At 48.7% G+C, this 21115-nt stretch overlaps 1 protein-coding gene across 1 annotated transcript in view; it reads left to right on the top strand.

Moving 5' to 3' along the window:
- Nucleotides 1-13667: 13667 nt before the first annotated feature.
- Nucleotides 13668-21115, top strand: part of LOC139265660 (E3 ubiquitin-protein ligase RNF128) — a 195459-nt gene continuing 188011 nt past the window's right edge. Inside the window, exon 1 of the mRNA XM_070882861.1 lies at nucleotides 13668-14425. Within this exon, the coding sequence (XP_070738962.1) occupies nucleotides 14017-14425 (409 nt within the window). The 5' untranslated portion in view covers nucleotides 13668-14016. The remainder of the gene's footprint in view (nucleotides 14426-21115) is intronic.

Genomic DNA, 21115 nt, shown 5'->3' with positions numbered 1-21115 from the left:
ACAGTGCAGCGCTCCCTCAGTACTGTCCCTCCGACAGTGCAGCGCTCCCTCAGTACTGTCCGTCCAACTGTGCAGCGCTCCCTCAGTACTGCCCGTCCAACTGTGCAGCGCTCCCTCCGTACTGCCCCTCCGACAGTGCAGCGCTCCCTCAGTAATGCCCCTCCGACAGTGCGGCGCTCCCTCAGTACAGCCCCTCCGACAGTGCAGCGCTCCTTCAGTACTGCCCCTCCAACAGTGCGGCGCTCTCTCAGTACTGCCCCTCCAACAGTGCGGCGCTCCCTCAGTACTGCCCCTCCAACAGTGCGGCGCTCCCTCAGTACTGTCTCTCCGACAGTGCAGCACTCCCTCAGTACTGCCCCTCCGACAGTGCAGCACTCCCTCAGTACAGCCTCTCCGACAGTACTGCACCTCTGACATGCGGTGCTCCCTCAGTACTGCCCCTCCGACAGTGCAGCGTTCCCTCAGAACTGCCCCTCCGACAGTGCGGCGGCGCTCCTTCAGTACTGACCATCCGACTGTGCAGCGCTCCCTCAGTACTGCCCCTCCGACAGTGCAGCGCTCCCTCAGTATTGTCCCTCCGACAGTGCAACGCTCCCTCGGTACTGACCCTCCAACAGTGCAGCGCTCCCTCAGTATTGCCCCTCCGACAGCAGCACTCCCACAGTACAGCCCCTCCGACAGTACTGCACCTCTGACAGTGCAGCACTCCCTCAGTACTGCCCCTCCAACAGTGCGGCGCTCCCTCGGTACTGACCCTCCAACAGTGCAGCGCTCCCTCAGTACTGCCCCTCCGACAGCAGCACTCCCACAGTACAGCCCCTCCGACAGTACTGCACCTCTGACAGTGCAGCACTCCCTCAGTACTGCCCCTCCAACAGTGCGGCGCTCCCTCAGTACTGCCCCTCCGACAGTGCAGCGATCCCTCAGTAGTGCCCCTCCGACAGTGCAGCCCTCCCTCAGTACTGCCTCTCCAACAGTGCCGCGCTCCCTCAATACTGCCCCTCCCTTGGTACTGACCCTACAACAGTGCAGCGCTCCCTCAATACTGCCCCTCCGACAGTGCAGCGCTCCCTCAGTACAGCCCCTCCGACAGTGCAGTACTCCGTCAGTACTGCCCCTCCGACAGTGCGGCGCTCCCTCAGTATTGCCCCTCCGACAATGCAGCGCTCCCTCTGTACTGCCCCTCCGACAGTGCAGCGCTCCCTCAGTATTGACCCTCCGACAGTGCAGCGCTCCCTCAGTATTGACCCTCCGACAGTGCAGCGCTCCCTCAGTAATGCCCCTCCGACAGTGCGGCGCTCCCTCAGTACTGCCTCTCCGACAGTGCAGCGCTCCCTCAGTAATGCCCCTCCGACAGTGCGGCGCTCCCTCAGTACTGACCGTCCGACTGTGCAGCGCTCCCTCAGTACTGCCCCTCCAACTGTGCAGCGCTCCCTTAGTACTGCCCGTCCAACTGTGCAGCGCTCCCTCAGTACTGCCCGTCCAACTGTGCAGCGCTCCCTCCGTACTGCCCCTCCGACAGTACAGCGCTCCCTCAGTATTGTCCCTCCAACAGTGCAGCGCTCCCTCAGTATTCCCGTCTCTGACAGTGCAGCGCTCCGTCAGTATTCCCGTCTCTGACATTGCGGCGCTCCCTCAGTATTGCCCTTGAGTATTAGCATAGATGCTCAAAAAATAGACTTTGCATATCTGGCTTAAAGAAGAAAATGGACAACCCATTAAAATGGATCGTGTGGCCAAAAAATGGTTGGTTGACATCTCCTTCTGGCATCCTGGTGGTAAACCTGCCTCATTTACAGGGTGGCAGATGTTACCCGTAAGTGAGCAATAGGGGCAGCCCGACACTTGCCAGCAGCAGCAGCAGCAGCCTGAGCAGCTGAAATAATGACACTGCAACAGTATTAAATGGCCAACATATGAAAGGAAGAAAGAATTTGACATTGTGACATGACATCTCTGAGAAATACACTCCTTACCGGTCTGCAATCCTCCCCCTCTCCTTAAACTTCAGCTCATCCAAAACTCTGCTGTCCATATCCTACGGTGCACCCAGTGCTGCTCACCCATCTCCCCTGTGTTCACTGACCGCCATTGGTTCCCGGTCCCCCGAACAACTCCGATTTAAAACAAGCATCCTCGTATATAAATCCCTCCATGGCCACACCTCTCCCCATCTCTGTACCCACCTCCAGATCTACAGCCCTCCGAGAACTCTGCACTGCTCAAAATCTGGCCTCTTACAACTCCCTCCGCTCTCCTCGGCCCTCCAGTGGCGGCCGTGCCTTGAGCTCTGGAATTCCCTCCCTCTCTCCGCCTCTCCCTCCACCTTTAAGACCCTCCGTAAAACTGTTGTGTATGTATAACATAAGTATACTCCCTGTACACTCAATGTACAGTTACATCAGACTACTATGTACCTTCACACTGTATACACTGTGCTTGTACCACCAGAGGGTGCAACTGGTGGAGACCGAGGGGTCACCTGTACACGACAGGTAACCAGGTATAAAAGGGAGCTCACCATGCTGTATCCTCACTCAGGAGCTGTAATAAATGGACTTAGGTCATCACAGTTCAAGTGCAATACCTCACCTCGTGGAGTCATTACTAGACTGCTTATAGACATAATAACTGCCGACGAGATTCCGAATTTCCATGCGAAAATGGCTAACCTTGGCACGTTTCAACAATTCGCCGATGGGGAAGATTGGGAGGCCTTTGTGGAAAGGCTCAAACGCTTCTTTATTGCGAACGACCTGGCGGGAGACCTCGCTGGCTGATAAGCGCAGAGCCATCCTGTTCACCAGTTGTGGGCCCACCATCTGTGGCCTCATCAGGGACTTGCTAGCCCCAGCGAAGACGACGAACAAAACACATGTGGAGCTCGTAACGATGATACAGGAACAACTCAAACCGAAAGAGAGCATCCTCAGAGTCAGACACCGGTTCTACACCTACCGGCGGCCCAAAGGCCAAGAAATTGCAAAATATGCTGCAGACCTCAGACGATTGGCTGCACCATGTGATTTTGGTGACCACCTCACCGAAGTGCTGCGGAACATCTTCGTTATTGGAATTGGCCATGAGGGCCTTCTCCACAAGCTGCTGTCTGTGGCTACCACAGTCACCCTGCAGAAGGCAATTAACGTGAGCCAGGCGTTCATGATCTTGGCCTGAGATTCCAAGCGGATGACTCACTCTCAGGACTCTAACCCGGCAAGTACTGTGAACCGACTGGCGCCTTTTAGAGGCAAGGCTGCTGCAAGCAATCTCTCTCAGGGAAGAGAACAGAACCCCGAGTCCCGCAACCCTGAGTCCGCCACATGGGACCAACCGGCTAACCCCATGCTGGCGCTGTGGAGGAAATCACAGGGCCCACCAGTGTCGCTATGAAGACTATACTTGCAAAGGCTGTAACACGAAGGGCCACCTCCAGTGAATGTGCAAGAGAAATCGTACTCACCGAGTCGATGAAGAGTTGGCCGATCATCCGGACTCCAGCGACAATGAACAGAGAGTCCATGAGGCAGCTCAGCCCCACGATGAGGTGTGCGGAGTGTTTACCTGCACCACTGAGAGTTCCCCATTGAAAATGGAAATTGAAATCAACAGTGTTCCAGTCACGATGGAGGTGGACACAGGGGCGAGCCAGTCACTGATGAATCAGGCGGCCTTTGAGAAACTCTGGGACAATCCAGTCGAATGACCTAAAATGATCCCGATCCGAGTGAAGCTGCTCATCTATACAAACGACACCATCCCAGTCGTTGGCAGCGTGGATGTCCAGGTGTCCCATGATGGCGCAAAGCACAAGTTACCTTTGTGGATCGTTGCTCGTGATGGTCCAACGCTATTAGGAAGAAGATGGATGAAAAAGATCCGTTGGAGCTGGGAAAACCTACAACCTCCGGCGATCGACGTCCTACGCGGCCCCGAAGTTGGATCCAGCACAGCACCTGAGAAACCAGCTGCTCAACTCGACTGTGTGGAGACGACACAGACCGCTCAACCCAACTGCGAGATGATCCAGCCGAAATGACCCGACCTCACCTTCCAGGCTCCAGTGGTAGGTCTCCGGAGGAAGAAAATCGGCGCAGAAGGCAACTTTCTTGCTTCCGTGGCAGAACCTGGGGAGAAAAGGATCACCGCAGCCTACCTCGTGGAGAGAACGAAGATGGCGCCCGAACCATGAGGTGAAGCGCCCTGAAGTAAAGATGGCAGCGGCCAGAACACGAGGGGCAGCGTTGAAGGAGCAACACATAATGCCAAGCAGAGTACCGGATTGGGATAAAGATTGCAAGGCCCTCTTAAAGGAGACCGGCAACCTATCATAATTAAAGGGACAGTTCCACTCTTTATACAGCGATGCCGGTGATACACGTGTAAAAGATGTAACTGACAATTTCAAGTTTGTAAATGTAACTAACCATGATAAGTCGGGCGATTGCAGTTGGATCCAATGCATTGTGAGAGTAAACAAAGTGATGATGTGTGATGCCGGGATCAAAATTCATGCCGACAAAACCAAGGGCAACCTCCCGTCGGAAGCAGCCAGGTCCAGCGGGCTACCCGATCATGTAGCCTGCACCTCCGGGAGCAATGTGATGCCCCAGGGAGCGTGGCCACACACAGTGAGAGCATACCAGCTGCAGGGCCAGCGATCAGCGGAAGGCAAGGGCACCACTACCGGTACGCTGCCCCTGATCGGCTCTACCTCTCTGGCCACCAAGGCCAGTACCGGGAGCAAGAGGCTAGCACCCTCCAGCTTTCCCAACGGGACCTGGGATGACCAGGCTCCCACTATCGCTGAAGGGCAGCAAAGAGACACTGTAGCCCTCAAAGGAGGACAGGGAAGCCACACACTCCTGTGGCTCTGCCCATCACTCGGCAATGGCAAAGACTCTGAGACTCAGTCAGGTAAGCGATCCGAGCCCACCCAGCTGGCAAGGGGCGCAGCGCCGTCATCAGACAACCTGGACACAGTCCGGTCACTCTGAAACTAGCGTCCTCCCCCACCTGCACCCACACAACCCAGGGGCAAGACTGTGATACCACATATGTACCTTACCTGTAAAATGTACGTGTTCCACTACTACAAAACCCAAACAGTGATGTAATTAATCCTATGGTTTTTTTTGTTCTTTCTTTCTGTACATGTATGCACATGCAGGTGTTGAGCCACACACATGGTCTATATATGGGGGGGGGGGGGTGTATGTAGCCATGGACACACATGGATCGCACCCAGAACCCACTCAACCTCCACTTCAATCTCAAACCGTCCACTGCTGACCATTTCCCAATGTTGTGGCAATAAGGACTTGGGGATCAACAGGGAGAGAGCCAAGCCAAAGCATAGACAAGGTGCAAGGGCTTTCTCTGGCTCGGTGTCAATTCCTTGTCTGATTGCGTTTCTGTGAAGCACCTTGGGACTTTTTGTTTCTTACAATAGAAACCCTAGTTGTTGTTGTAAGTCTAGGGCCAGAGCACACAATGCAAAGGCCAGTGGCACAAGACTTAGAGGAGAGTGATGTTGTGTATATATAACATAAGTATACTCCCTGCACACACAATGTACATTTACATAAGACTACTGGATGTACCTTCACACTGTATACACTATGCTTGTACCACCAGAGGGTGCAACTGGTGGAGACCTCGGGGTCACCTGTCCACGACAGGTAACCAGGTATAAAAGGGAGCTCACCATGCTGTACCCTCACTCAAGAATTGTAATAAATGGACTAAGGTCATCACAGTTCAAGTACAATACCTTACCTCATGGAGTCATTAATAGAGTGCTTATAGACATAATAAAAACCTACCTCGTTGACAAAGGTTTTAATCACCCCCTCGGTGTCAATTCTTTGTCTGAATGCGTTTCTGTGAAGCACCTTGGGAGTTTTTGTTTCCTACAATAAAAACCCTAGTTATTGTTGTTGTAAATACCTTCAAAGTGCTGTGCATAGAATAAATAACATTGTGCAGTTGCTGTAAGAAGTGTGAAGACAAAAATAGTTTGCAAATACTTTCCACGCGAGTCATTCACTGATCCTGTCAAAGTGAGATTGCCAATTAGTGTCGAACACAAAAACGCAGTTAAGACTGACTAGATCCATTTCACATAGGGTTGGTGGTAGGTTGTTCAAGTCGGCCTGGTTCAGCATGTCTTTGCTGGCGTAGTGGTTGTATTCTCTGGAGACTGCATACTCGCGGCGTAGTAGTGGTGGTGCGATGTTTGCAAGCACGGGGAGCCAAGATGTTGGTGTCAATAAAAGCGTACCAGTGATAATTCTTATAGTAGAATTCAGCTGGACATCAATGGATTTGACATGCGGGTTTGATAGTCATGCCGGAGAGCAGTACACCAGGGTGAGTGCTGCCATATGGAGGGTTTGAGCGTCTGCTCTCCATGTGGATCCGGCGAGTTTCTGGATCAAGTTGACCTATTCTTTAATTTCTTCCCCAGGGTCCTTATGGAGACAGAGGGCTTGGTTGAGGTACTAAATGAGTACTTTGCATCTATCTTTTCTATAGAAGCAGATGCTGCCAATGCCACAGTAAAGGAGGTGGTAACAGAGAAATTGGATTGGATAAAAATAGATAAAGAGGGGGTAATTAAAAGATTGGCAGAGTCACCTGGTCCGGATGGGATGCATCCTTGGTTACTGAAGGAAGTAAGAGTGGAAGTTGCAGAGGCTCTGACCAAAATCTTCCGATCCTCCTTAGATATAGAGTGGTGCCAGAGGACTGGAGGATTGCAAATATTACACCAATGTTCAAAAAGTGAAGAGGGATTACATTTCAGGCCAGTTAACCTAACGCAGTGGTGGGGAAACTTTTACAGACAATAATCCAGGGCAAGATTAATTTCCATTTGGAGAAGAATAGACTAATAAATGAAAGCTAACATAGATTTAAAAGGCAAATCATGTTTGACTAACTTAATTGAGTTCTTTGATGAATAACGGAGAGGGTGGATGAGGGCAGTGTGGTTGATGTTGACCATATGGACTTTCAGAAAGCGTTTGATAAAGTAGCACATAATAGACTTGTTAGCAAAATTAAAGTCCATGGGATTAACAGGGCAGTGGCAGTGTGGACACAAATTGGCTAAGGGACAGAAAGCAGAGAGTAGTGGTGAACGGTTGTTTTTCAGACCGGAATGCGCAGTGGTGTACCCCAGAAGTCAGTATTGAGACCAATGTTCTCTTTCATTTTTTGGGGGGGGTGTGCAGCCCCTTTAATGGGCTGCCCATCCCATTCAAATTTCCGCGCATGTACGGTTTTTCCATTCAGAAGCCGGTGAGCCAGTGAGCCAGCTGCTCGGGACCTTCAGATAGCAGCGCGAGAACATTGGTTGGGACCACTGCTTTTTTTGACACATATACTGATGATCTGGATTTGGGTATACAGGGCGTAATTTCAAAGTTAGCAGATTACACAAAACTCAGAAATGTTGTAAACCGTGAGAAGGATAGTAACAGACTTCAGGAGGACATTGAACATAAGAACATAAGAAATAGGAGCAGGAGTAGGCCACTTGGCTCCTCGAGTTTGCTCCGCCAATCAATAAGATCATGGCTGATCTTATCTTGGGCTCAGCTCCACTTCTCTGCTCTCCCCATAACCCTTTACTCCCTTATCATTCAAAAATCTGTCTATCTCCACCTTAAATATATTCAATGGCCTAGCCTCCACAGCTCTCTAGGGCTAAGAATTCCACAGATTTACGAGAGAAGAAATTCCTCCTCATCTCAGTTTTAAATGGGCGACCCCTTATTCTGAAACTATGCCCCCTAGTTCTAGATTCCCCCACGAGGGGAAACATGCTCTCAGTATCTACCCTGTCAAGCCACCTCAGAACCTCATATGTTTCAATAAGATCACCTCTCACTCTTCTAAACTCTAATGAGTATAGGCCCATCCTGCTCAATCTTTCTTCATAAGTCAACCCCTTCATCTCCAGAATCAACCTAGTGAACCTTCTTTGAACTGCCTCCAATACAAGTATATCCCTCCTTTAAATAAGGAGACCAAAACTGTATACAGTCCTCTAGGTGTGTTCTCACCAATACCCTCTGCAGTTGTAGCAGGACTTCCCTGCTTTTATACTCCATCCCCCTTGCAATAAAGGCCAACATAGACAGACACATGCTCGGTGAAATTTAACACAGAGAAGTGTGAAGGGATTCATTTAGTAGGAAAAATGAGGAGAGGCAATATAAACTAAATAGTACAATTTTAAAGGGGGTGGAGGAACAGAGAGACCTGGGAGTGTATGTCTACAAGTCTTTGAAGTTGGCAGGACAAGTTGATAAGGCTGTTAAAAAGGCATACGGAATCCTTGGCTTTGAGGCATCGACATCGCGTAGCGTCCTGTTTGGAGTGATAATTTTTGAATAATTGCAGAAGTATCACCTGGCGAAAATGGTTTGCTGCTCCCAGGAACTTCAGCTTTAGCACTCCAAGAAGGAAGTGGAGCGCCAAATCAAGTGCTAATACTTCCCTTAGAGCGCAAAAGTGTGTGGGAGACGGGCGGAAGTAGCAGATTGCTGAACAATGTTCAGTGCAGCGCTGCTGTCTGTACAGGCTCCTTCTCTCGCTTAAAAGGAAGGGCCAATGATGGGTTGAATCATTCTTATTGCTGTGTCTGTGAGGCCACAGGACCTGTGCTATGTGCATAACAGACCCAAACACTAAGGGAGTGGAGGGCTGAGAAATGGCACAGAAATCAGGGCTCAAAAGCTGCAAGTAATAGGGTTTGCCCAACCTGACCACCTTTAAATATTGCTCCCCAAGCGGCCAGCCGAGGTGACAACGCCTCGTGCATCTGCTGTTGTTGACGCCCAGTGATGCTGCAGGGGACGGGACCAAATATCACATCCGGGGCGCTACGCACAGGAAGACCCTACAATCTATGGGGTGCAAGAGAGCGAGGCGGTAAATGTTAGCTAGCGCCAGCGTAAACCTACCAGGGAAGTTCAGGGGCGTCGGTGAATTTGGCTCGCCAGGTCGGTATACCCTTTTTCACCCCCCCCCCCCAGGTGCTAACTGGAGGCGCAAAACAGCCGAATTTCTCCCCCATGGAGTTTAGAAACGTAGAAACATAGAAAATAAGTGCAGGAGTAGGTCATTCAATCCTTCGAGCCTGCACCACCATTCAAAAAGATCATGGCTGATCATCATCTCAGTCCTCCTTTCTTGCTTTCTCTCCATACCCCTTGATACCTTTAGCCGTAAGGGCCATATCTAACTCCCTCTTGAATATATCCAAAGAACTGGCATCAACAACTCTCTGCGGTAGAGAATCCCACAGGCTAACAGCTCTCTGAGTGAAGAAGTTTTTCCTCATCTCGGTCCTAAATGGCTTACCCCTTATCCTTAGACTGTGTCCCCTGGTTCTGGACTTCCCCAACATCAGGAACATTCTTCCTGCATCTAACCTGTTCAGTCCCGTCAGTATTTTATATTTTTGTATGAGATCCCCTCTCATTCTTCTAAACTCCAGTGAATACAGGCCCAGTTGATCCAGTCTCTCCTCATATGTCAGTCCTGCCATCCTGGGAATCAGTCTGGTGAACCATCGCTGCATTCCCTTAATAGCAAGAATGTCCTTCCTCAGATTAGGAGATCACAACGGAACACAATATTCCAGGTGAGGCCTCACCAAGGCCCTGTACAAGAAAGACTTCCCTACTCCTATACTCAAATCCCTTAGCTATGAAGGCCAACATGCCGTTTGCCTTCTTCACCGCCTGCTGTACCTGCATGCCAACTTTCAATGACTGATGTACCATGACACCCAGGTCTCGGTGCATCTCCCCTTTTCCTAATCTGCCTTTGTGTTTTTGCCACCAAAGTGGATAACCTCACATTTATCCACATTATACTGCATCTGCCTTGCATTTGCCCACTCACCTAACCTGTCCAATTCACCCTGCAGCCTCATAGCATCCTCCTCACAGCTCACACCGCCACCCAGCTTAGTGTCATCTGCAAACTTGGAGATATTACACTCAATTCTTTCATCTAAACGTATATTGTAAATAGCTGGGGTCCCAGCACTGAGCCCTGCAGCACCCCACTAGTCACTGCCTGCCATTCTGAAAAAGACCCGTTTATCCTGACTCTCTGCTTCCTGCTGCCAACCAGTTCTCTCCACATCAGTACACTACCCCCAATACCATGTGCTTTAATTTTGCACACGAATCTCTTGTGTAGGACCTTGTCAAAAGCATTTTGAAAGTCCAAATACACCACACCCACTGGTTCTCCCCTGTCCACTCTACTAGTTACATCCTCAAAAAATTCTAGAAGATTTGTCAAGCATGATTTCCCTTTCATAAATCCATGCCGATGTGGACCGATCCTGTCACTGCTTTCCAAATGTGCTGCTATTTAATCTTTAATAATTGATTCCAACATTTTCCCCACCACTGATGTCAGGCTAACCGGTCTATAATTCCCTGTTTTCTCTCTCCCTCCTTTCTTAAAAGTGGTGTTACATTAGCTACCCTCCAGTCCATAGGAGCTGATCCAGAGTCGATAGACTGCTGGAAAATGATCACCAATGCATCTACTATTTCGAGGGCCATTTCCTTAAGTACTCTGGAATGCAGACTATCAGGCCCCAGGGATTTATTGGCCTTCAATCCCATCAATTTCCCTAACACAATTTCCTGATTAATAAGGATTTCCTTCAGTTCCTCCTTCTCACTAGACCCTCTGTCCCCTAGTATTTCCGGAAGTTTATTTGTGGCTTCCTTCGTGAAGACAGAACCAAAGTATTTGTTCAATTGGTCTGCCACTTCTTTGTTCCCCATTATAAAGTCACCTGATTCTGACTGCAAGGGACCTACATTTGTCTTCACTAATCTTTTACTCTTCACATATCTATAGAAGCTTTTGCAATCAGTTTTTATGTTCCCAGCAAGCTTCCTCTCATACTCTATTTTCCCCCTCCTAATTAAACTCTTAGTCCTCCTCTGCTGAATTCTAAATTTCTCCCAGTCCTCAGGTTTGCTGCTTTTTCTGGCCAATTTATATGCCTCTTCCTTGGATTTAACACTATCCTTAATTTTCCTTGTTAGCCACGGTTGAGCCACCTTCCCCGTTTTATTTTTACTCCAGACCGGGATGTACAATTGTTGAAGTTCATCCATGTGATCTTTAAATGTTTGCCATTGCCTATCCGCCGTCAACCCTTTAAGTATCATTCACCAGTCTATTCTAGCCAATTCACGTCTCATACCATCAAAGTTACCTTTCCCTAAGTTCAGGACCCTAGTCTCTGAATTAACTGTGTCACTTTCCATCTTAATAAAGAATTCTACCATATTATGGTCACTCTTCCCCAAGGGGCCTCGCACAACAAGATTGCTAATTAGTCCTTTCTCATTACACATCACCCAGTCGAGGATGGCCAGCCCTCTAGTTGGTTCCTCAACATATTGGTCCAGAAAACCATCCCTAATACACTCCAGGAAATCCTCCTCCACCGTATTGCTACCAGTTTGGTTATCCCAATCTATATGTAGATTAAAGTCACCCATGATAACTGCTGTACCCTTATTGCATGCATCCCTAATTTCTTGTTTGACGCTGTCCCCAACCTCACTGTTTGGTGGTCTGTACACAACTCCCACTAGTGTTTTCTGCCCTTTGGTATTCCGCAGCTCTACCCATACAGATTCCACATCATCCAAGCTAATGTCCTTCCTTACTATTGCGTTAATTTCCTCTTCAACCAGCAACACTATCCCACCTCTTTTTCCTTTCTGTCTATCCTTCCTAAATGTTGAATATCCCTGGATGTTGAGTTCCCAGCCTTGGTCACCCTGGAGCCATGTCTCCATAATGCCAATTATATCATATTTGTTAATAGCTGCCTGCGCAGTTAATTCATCCACCTTATTACGAATACTTCTCGCATTGAGGCACAGAGTCTTCAGGCTTGTCTTTTTAACACACTTTGCCCCTTTAGAATTTTGCTGTAATGTGGTTCTTTTTGATTTTTGCCTTGGGTTTCTCTGCCCTCCACTTTTACTTTTCTTCGTTCTATCCTTTGCTTCTGCCCCCATTCTAATTCTCTCTGACTCCCTGCATAGGTTCCCATCCCCCTGCCATATTAGTTTAACCCCTCCCCAACAGCATTCGCAAACACTCCCCCTAGGATATTGGTTCCAGTCCTGCCCAGGCGCAGACCGTCCGGTTTGTACTGGTCCCATCTCCCCCAGAACCGGTTCCAATGTCCCAGGAATTTGAATCCCTGCCTCTTGCACCACTCCTCAAGCTACGTATTCATCTTAACTATCCTGCAATTCCTACTCTGACTAGCCCGTAGCACTGGTAGCAATCCTGAGATTACTACCTTTGAGGTCCTACTTTTTAATTATCTCCTAGCTCCCTAAATTCAGCTTGTAGGACCTTATCCATTTTTTACCTATATCGTTCGTACCTATATGCACCATGACAACTGGCTGTTCACCCTCCCCCTTCAAAATGTCCTGCAGCCACTCTGAGACATCCTTGACCCTTGCACCAGGAAGGCAACATACCATCCTGGGGTCTCAATTGCAGCTACAGAAACGTCTATCTCTTCCCCTTACAATAGAATCCCCTACCACTATAGCTCTCCCACTCTTTTTCCTGCCCTCCTGTGCAGCAGAGCCACCCATGGTGCCATGAACTTGGCTGCTGCTGCCCTCCCTTGATGAGTCATCCCCCCCCAAAAGCACCCAAGGCTGTTTTGAAAACACTGGATGAGAATTTTGAAATCGAGGCATTGCTTAACCGGGAGCCAAGTTGAAATGGAATATTTCTGAACTGTGCCTGTATCTTCTAACTATTTGGATGACGCAGTGCATCCCAAATCAGAAGTCTGGTTTCGGACTGCTGCAGGTAATACGGCACTTCAAGTGCACATCCAAGTACTTTTTAAATGTGGTGAGGGTTTCTGCCTCTCCCACTCTTTCAGGCAGCGAGTTCCAGACCCCCACCACCCTCTGGGTAAAAACATTTCCCTTCAAATCCCCTGTAAACCTCCTACCAATTACTTTAAATCTATGGCCCCTGGTTGTTGACCCCTCTGCCAAGGGAAACAGGTCCTTCCGATCCACTCTATCCAGGCCCCTCATAATTTTATACATCTCAATCAGGTCTCCCCCCAGCCTCCTCTGATCCAAAGAAAACAGACCCAGCTGTTTTAACTGTTCTATTTATAATACTTGCGTTTCAACTGGGAAAGACATGAATAATTATTTCTGCAGAATTTTTTTTGCTCTGATAGGAAGCAAAATAGAGGCAGCTGAGAAACAGCCTTGGAATGATCTGTGCCAATGAACTTCAATGCTGGTTTATTTCCACTGGCTGGCCTCCATGGAAGAATTATAAATGAAAATGTATTGAGACTCAATGAAGTAGAGGTTTTGCATTACACTCGCCTGCTATCTGGTTACATCAGGCCGACCATTCAATCACCCAACTAACTAGGAAGTGTTGGCTGGGCTGCCCCGGGTTCCCAGTTGACCGAGCGCGGTTGTAATGTGGCAGTGCGGAGAACCTATCAGAACACACCTCTGTAATCCATCCTCACTGTCCTGTGTGTAACTTAAAGCCCCTTTGAAACTCGAGACTGCAAGAACGTCTTTGTGTGGTGGTGGGGGAAAGAAGTGTTCATTATGGATTAGTCCCAAACGGCTGCGGCTGTGTTCGTTTGTAAACCAATAGCTAACTAACTACCTTTGGACCAGGATCAAAGTCCAGAGATAACGAGAAGTCAGCGGGCGCTTCTAAGCAGCTGTTAACGCAAACAATGCTCGAGTGCATGCATGCAAGAAATCTCAATTACACGGCAGAGTGACAGTCAAGTTGTGTGTTAGCTGCCTGATCATTACAGCTTTTCTTCCATTTCACCGCCACTCAGTGCTCACCAACTTCTCTCTCTCTCTCGCTCTATGTAGAAATAAATTCTGAAGCCTGGCTTGAAAAGTGAATGCCCAGCAGAAAGTGAGGATGAAGTTTCCCGGCGGCGTTCACGGGTCATCCTGGCTGTTGCTGCTCGCTGCGATGTTTCAGACAGTGACCAGAGTGAAACTGATCTCAATAGCCATCATCAATGTGACCAATGTCTCTCCCATCACCAACAGCACGGCGACAACATATGCACCGGGCATTTACGGTCAAAACTCGCTGGTCAAAGGAGCCAAAGGGATGGTGGCAATCCCAAAATCGACTGATGCTTTCGCCTGCGAGAAAGACATTGACTTCAATGCGGTGGACTCACCCTGGATAGCTTTGATTGAAAGAGGCAACTGTACTTTCGCAGAGAAGATTGAGAATGCAATGAGAAGAGGAGCTGCTGCGGTGGTGATCTTTAATGAAGCGGGAAAAGGCAATAGAACAAACTCCTTTTCCCATTATGGTAAGAAGTCACTTTAATATTCATTCCGAGTGCTTTAGGAGTATTTAACATCGAGGCCATGCTGGCAGTGCTGAATGATTCCAATTCATGGAGCTTTGATATAACTGACACTTGTAGGCGCAAGGCAGGATTGTGTGATGCCCCAAACTCAACTTGTTCATTGTTTGATCATCTGAATCCCAAGATTAGATTCTTGTCCTTTTCTTTGCTTTCCTATTTTACCGACCAATATTCCTCTCCTCCCTCCCTCCTCACCAGAGTGTGATTCCACAGGCGCTGTACCATTCTTCCTGTCGGACCGTTTAGCCCCTTCACCCTACTCTGCCCTTTACTCAGACCCTGGCTCATCTTCACCTCGACTCCCGTCTTTGCTCCACACCCCTCGATAGCCTGACTTAATAAAAAATCTATCTGTCTCAGTCTTGACTGCTCCAGTTGTCCTTGCCTGGACTAATGATCTAGAGACATGAGTTCAAATCCCACCACGGCAGCTGGAGAATTTAAATTCAGTTAATTCAATAAATCTGGAATAAAAAGCTAGTATCAGTAATGGTGACCATGAAACTACCGGATTGTTGTAAAAACCGATCTGGTTCACCAATGTCCTTTTAGGGAAGGAAATCTGCCACCCTTACCCGATTTGGGCCTATATGTGACTCCAGACCCACAGCAATGTGGATGACTCTTAACTGCCCTCTGCGGTTCAAGAAGGCGGCTCACCACCATCACCTCAAGGGCAATTCGGAATGGGCAATAAATGCTGGCCTTGCCAGCGATGCCAAATCCCAGGAACACCTTTTTTAAAAATCCATATTTCTACTATCCTTTTTGTGGAAAAAGTCATTTTGCCTCTACATGTACAAGGCAAGAATAGTGTTCGAGACTGAGTCATCAGTCATTGAAACTCATCCCAGCATCCACAAGCAACGCAGTTCCAGCAGAGGTTGGTGCATCTCAATCAGCAGCAGTCTGGTTGACTGTTCTAACCCCTAGCCCAGGATACTGAGACCAATGGTAGAACCTCTATCCTTGTTCTGGCTGGGCTCAACTAACTTGATACAGACCCAGACACAAGCCTACAATCTTCCTGATCTGGTGTATCAACTCACTAGCTGAATCAGTTGAGCTGTCAGGAGAGCTAGATTCCAATCTTAAAATTACTCCTGAGTTTTACATTTTATTCAGCTTTGGATCATTTATTTACATTAGCCAAAGCTGTCACAGTGCTCTACATTGTGAATGCACGGTGGTATTTCCAGAAGATGATTAGTGACCGTTGTGTTAGTTTTATTGAAGGAAAATTGGCCGTTTAATTGCCAGGAATTTTAAGTCCTCGAGAATCCACAATCCCACTCCACCACTGTAATCGCAGTGAGGTGGGACTTCCACCCACTGTCCCCAGGAACCCCAGACCTGTTGGAATTCCCAGACTCGGGATATTTAAATAAGGTGGGCGGGTGCCTGTACCAGAATCATGAGGTGCCCAGACTACCAATGTTCCCCGTAAAAAAAAAAATGTTTGGGTGCACAGCCCATTCACAGGTTCGGATATGTGCGAAGTTTAACATAGGAAAAGCCAATCCCAGGCACTGCACAGCTTATAGGGAATATTGGTGTTCACTGGTTCCTAATAGTGGTATTGGCCCATCAGGACAAAAGTAGGGGCTCTATAATTGGCATCAGTATCCTGGGCTCTGCTGCCTGTGTCCTAATTCATACCAAGTCCCGCTCACCAATCACTCCTGTGCTCGCTGACCTACATTGATTCCCGTTGATAATTCTGTAATCACCTCCAGACCCACAACCCCGCCCCCAAGATATCTGCGTTCCTCCAACTCTGGCCTTTTGTGTATTCCCCGATTATAATCGCTCCACCATTGGTGGCTGTGCCTTCAGCTGCCTGGGCCTCTGGAATTCCCTCCCTAAACCTCACTGCCTCTCTACCTCTCCTCCTTTTAAGATGCTCCTTAAAACCTACCAGAGACCAAACGGGCGGGAATTATGCTGGAAGGCATCATCCTGCTGATCCCATCTCTCTCTCCTACGTTAGCGGGAAAGGGGACGGATGCGAGAACTACTGACCACCAAACACCAACACATCCAAAACAGAGTGGTGCCCGGAGTGAAAGTGTTCATCACAATTTCTACCCTCACTACCCTCCACCCACCCTGATAATACCCCGGTCTGCCAGCCATCCCAAGAACCTCGAGGGCCTTAGTGTCCAGGACTGGTCAGAGACCGTGTGCTCGCGTCTGTGGAAACCGGTGAATGACGTCATATTCGATGGAGATGTACTTCAACCAATAATAAATCTGGTTCATAAATTGAAAATTTCTGTAGGGTATTTCTTGTTGTTTCCTTGAACATCATAGAATCATAGACATTTGCGGCACAGAAGGAGGCCATTCAGCCCATCATGTCTTGCCATCTGAAAAAGAGCTATCCAACCTAATCCCACTTTCCAGCTCTTGGCCCTGTAGGTTACAGCACTTCAAGTGCATAGCCAAGTACTTTTTAAATGTGATGAGGGTTTCTGTCTCTACCACCCTTTCAGGCAGTGAGTTCCAGACCCCCACCACCCTCTGGGTGAAAAAAAGTCTCCGCAACTCCCCTCTTATCCTTCTGCTAATTAGTTTAAATCTATGCCCCCTGGTTATTGAACCCTCTAAGGGAAATAGATCCTTCCTATCCACTCTATTTAGATTCCTCATAATTTTATGGCTGCATTTATTTGTACTAACTGAAATGCAGTCGTTTCTCTGATTGGCTCTCCAGACCTATTGCTGATTGGTCCCTGTGGAGGATAAGCCACAACCTGAAGATCCTCTGGAATGTGTAACTGGAACCGCCCAGCCCAAGTTCTGAGTGAATTTCCAATTTGTAAATCGATCCATTTTGACTTCAGAAGCAACAGAGGATAAATCTCCCCAAGAGCCACCAAGTTCCAGCCGAAGTCCATTACCCCAGCGCAAGTGCATTAATTCGCCAGCTGAAGACCCTTACCCCAGCGCAAGACTTTATACCATCCCTGCTCCCCAGATGGGGCATTGTGTGCGGATTGTTAACATGTTTATTGGGTATGAAGTGAATAGTGAGTGTCGTGACTTCTGGATTTCATCCGCCCCAGCAATGTCCCTTGTAACACAAGCACCGAGCTTGCACGCATCAGGGAGTAGGAAGAACGTGATCCGTCTTCTCCGAGTTCCCTCTATCCTCTCCGTTACCCCCTCCACCTGTGTCTCCCACCCACCCCCAAGCTCTCTCTCTCCACTCCCCCCCTCCCACCCCCCAAAGGTCTCTCTCTACCCAACCCCGAAGCTCTCTTTCCCACCGGCCTGAAGCTCTCTCTGCCCCCTCAGAAGCTCTCTCTCTCTCTCTCTCTGTTCACCCCCCTAAAGCTCTCCCCACTTCTCGCACTCCCGGCGCTGTGGGTAGTTCCGGTTCTGGGTTCGGGGAGGCTCGGGGCTTAGCGCTATGGGCGGCTCGGCGGATGTGTTCGGATGCTCCGGCCTCTGGGCTGCTGCTGGATGGATCGGAGGCAATGTGGGGGGATGGGAGAGGAGGGCGCATGAGCAGAAAAGGGTTAGTGGGAATTGCGTTGGGGGGTGGGGCGGAGTTGGTGATATTTGTCCTAACTCTTGCTTCTGCGCATGCGTCAAGAGACTTAGTACAAATAGTTACGGCGTAATTTTATACCTCAATTAAGTCTCCCCTCAGCCTCCTCTGTTCCAAAGAAAACAGACCCAGCATCTCCAATCTTTCCTCATAGCTAAAATTCTGCAGTTCTGCCAACATCCTCCGAAATCTCCTCTGGACCCTCTCTAGTGCAATCACATCTTTCCTGTAATGTGATGACCAGAACTGTACACCCCGTACTCTAGCTGTGGCCTAACTAGTGGTTTATACAGTTCGAGCTCTTATATTCCATGCCTCTTTGAAAAAAGGAAAGTATCCCATCTGCCGCCTTAACCATCTTATCCACCTGGCCTGCTACCTTCAGGGATCAGTGGACATGCATTCCAAAGTCCCTTTGTCCCTCTACACTTCTCAGTGTCCTTCCATTTAATGTGTATTCCCTTGCCTTATTCGCCCTCCCCAAATGCATTACCTCACACTTCTCTGGATTGAATTACATTTGCCCCTGTTCTGCCCACCTGACCAGTCCACTGACCAGTCACATCTCTGGATGAGAGATATGAATAGCAAACATTAAGTCATACTCAGTTTTTTTGACTAAGTTTATATTTCTAGATTGGAGAATTACACTGTGAGGGACTGGGAATTTGATTCCATACAAGGGTCATGATAATTATATGTATCCTCCCATCCCCACTATCTATTGGGACAAAAGCAAAGTACCACGGATGCTGGAAATCTGAAATAAAAACAGAAAATGGTGGAAATGCTCAGCATCCGTGGAGCGAGAAACAGAGTTAACGTTTCCGGTCAATAATCTTTCGTTAGAACTGGAAAAAGTTAGAGATGTAACAGATTTTAAGCAAGTGCAGAGACAGCGAAAAGGGGGAGGGCAAGAAAGAACAAGAGGGAAGGTCTATGATAGGGTGGAAGGCAGGGCTGATTAAATGACATCATCATCATAGGCAGTCCCTCAAAATCGAGGAAGACTTGCTTCCACGCCAAAAGTTAGTTCTCGGGTGACTGAACAGTTCAATACGGGAATTACAGTCTCTGTCGCAGGTTGGAGGAAAGGGTGAGTGAGAAGTCAGGTTTGCCGCACGCTCCTTCCACTGCCTGCGCTTGTTTCCCAAAGCGACGACGGCAACAGAAGCAGTGCCGCAGAAAATTCAACACCGGGGCACTCAAGGACCCAGCTAAGAGAGTCCTATACAGCCAGCGCCTCCCTGCTAACCTGGCGACCCTTGATGACCCCGAGACGCAGAGTGCCCACAGCGCTTGGTCTGCCCTCCAGGCCACCATAACCAGTGCCTGCGAAGAAATGCTCAGCCACTCAACCAGGAAACACCAGGACTGGTTTGATGAGAATGACCAGGTGATCCAAGAATGAATAGATCGCAAGCGCAGGGCATTTTTGAGCCTAAAACACCAACCCAACTCAGGAGCAGCAAAGCAGCATTACAAACAGCTCCAGGCTAAAGTCCAACAAAGAACCTGTGACCTAAAGAAGAGGTGGTGGATGAAGAAAGCATAGGAGATTCAGCAGCTGGCCAACAGCCATGATGTGCGAGGATTCTTCACCGCAGTCAAGTCCACCTACGACCCAAGCACCCAAGGCCCCACCCCACACCTGGCCAAGAACTGGGAAACACTCATCAAAGACAGCGAGGCAGTCGGGGCCCGCTGGAAGGAGCACTTCGAAGATCTCCTTAATTGAGACTCTGCCTTTGACACAAGTTAAATGACAAAAGGGATGAAGGGAGCGGTAATGCAACAAGAGACAAAAGATGGATCTAGAGGAACTGTAAATGGCAGCAGTAAAGGCATTTCCAGCACCTGCTGTTGGAAAAAATGGGAGCAGTGGTTATAATCTGAAATTATTGAACTCAATGTTGAATCCAGAAGGTTGTAAAGTGCCTAATCAAAAGATGAGGTGCTGTTCCTCGAGCTTCTGTTGAACTTCATTGGAACAATGCAGGAGGCCGAGGATAGGGAGGTGGCAGGTGACCAGAAGCTCGGGGTCATATTTGCAGACTGACCGGTGGTGTTCATCAAAGCAATCACCCAAGTTGCGCTTTGTCTCCCCAATGTAGAGGAGACCGCACATCGTGAGCAACGAATACAGTATACTGAATTGCAAGAAGTACAAGTTAAATCACTGCTTCACCTGGAAGGAGTATTTGGGGCCCTGGACAGTGGGAAGGGAGGAGGTAAAAGGGCAGGTGTTGCATCTCCTGCGCTAGCATGGGAAAGAGATGTGGGATGGGGAGGGGGTGTTGGGGGTGATTGAAGTGTCAACCAGGGTGTCATGGAGGGAACGGTCCCTTCAGAATGTTGAGAGAAAAAAAAATATATATATATATTTGGTAGTAGGATCATAGTAAAAACAGTAAAAATGGCAAAACATAATCCGTTGAACGTGGAGGCTGGTGGGGTGGAAGATGAGCACAAGAGGAACCCTATCGTGGTTCTGGGAGGGAGGGGAAGGGGGTGAGAGCAGAAGTGCAGAAAATGGAATGGACACAGTTGAGGGCCCTGTCAACCACGGAGGAGCGGTTGGTGATGGAACACGTTTTTACTCTGGGCACCACTCTGTTCTGGACATGTTGGTGTTTGAAAATCAGTTCTCAGTTGAAGAAAAAGACTATTGTGGAAAGTAACATTATCAGAACAAATGTGACAGAGATGGAGAAACAGGGGGAATGGAATGGAGCCCTTACAGGAAGCGAGGTGGGAGAAAGTGTACTCAAGGTAGCTGTGGGAGTCAGTGGGCTTATAGTAAATTTTGGTTGATAGCCTATCCCCAGAAATGAAGATTGAGAAGTTGAGGAAGGGAAGGGATGAGTCAGAGATGGATCATATGAAGGTGAGGGAAGGGTGGAAATTGGAAGCAAACTTGTTAAAATGTTCCAGTTTGGGGCAAGAGCAGGATGTAACACCGATGCAGGAAGAATGTTCCCAATGTTGGGGAAGTCCAGAACCAGGGGTCACAATCTAAGGATAAGGGATAAGGGGTAGGACCAAGATGAGGGGAAACTTCTTCACTCAGAGAA

Source organism: Pristiophorus japonicus, chromosome 6 (assembly GCF_044704955.1).
Source record: "Pristiophorus japonicus isolate sPriJap1 chromosome 6, sPriJap1.hap1, whole genome shotgun sequence".
In the NCBI taxonomy this organism is placed as follows: domain Eukaryota; kingdom Metazoa; phylum Chordata; class Chondrichthyes; family Pristiophoridae; genus Pristiophorus; species Pristiophorus japonicus.
This window is presented reverse-complemented; position numbering and strand designations above follow the sequence as displayed.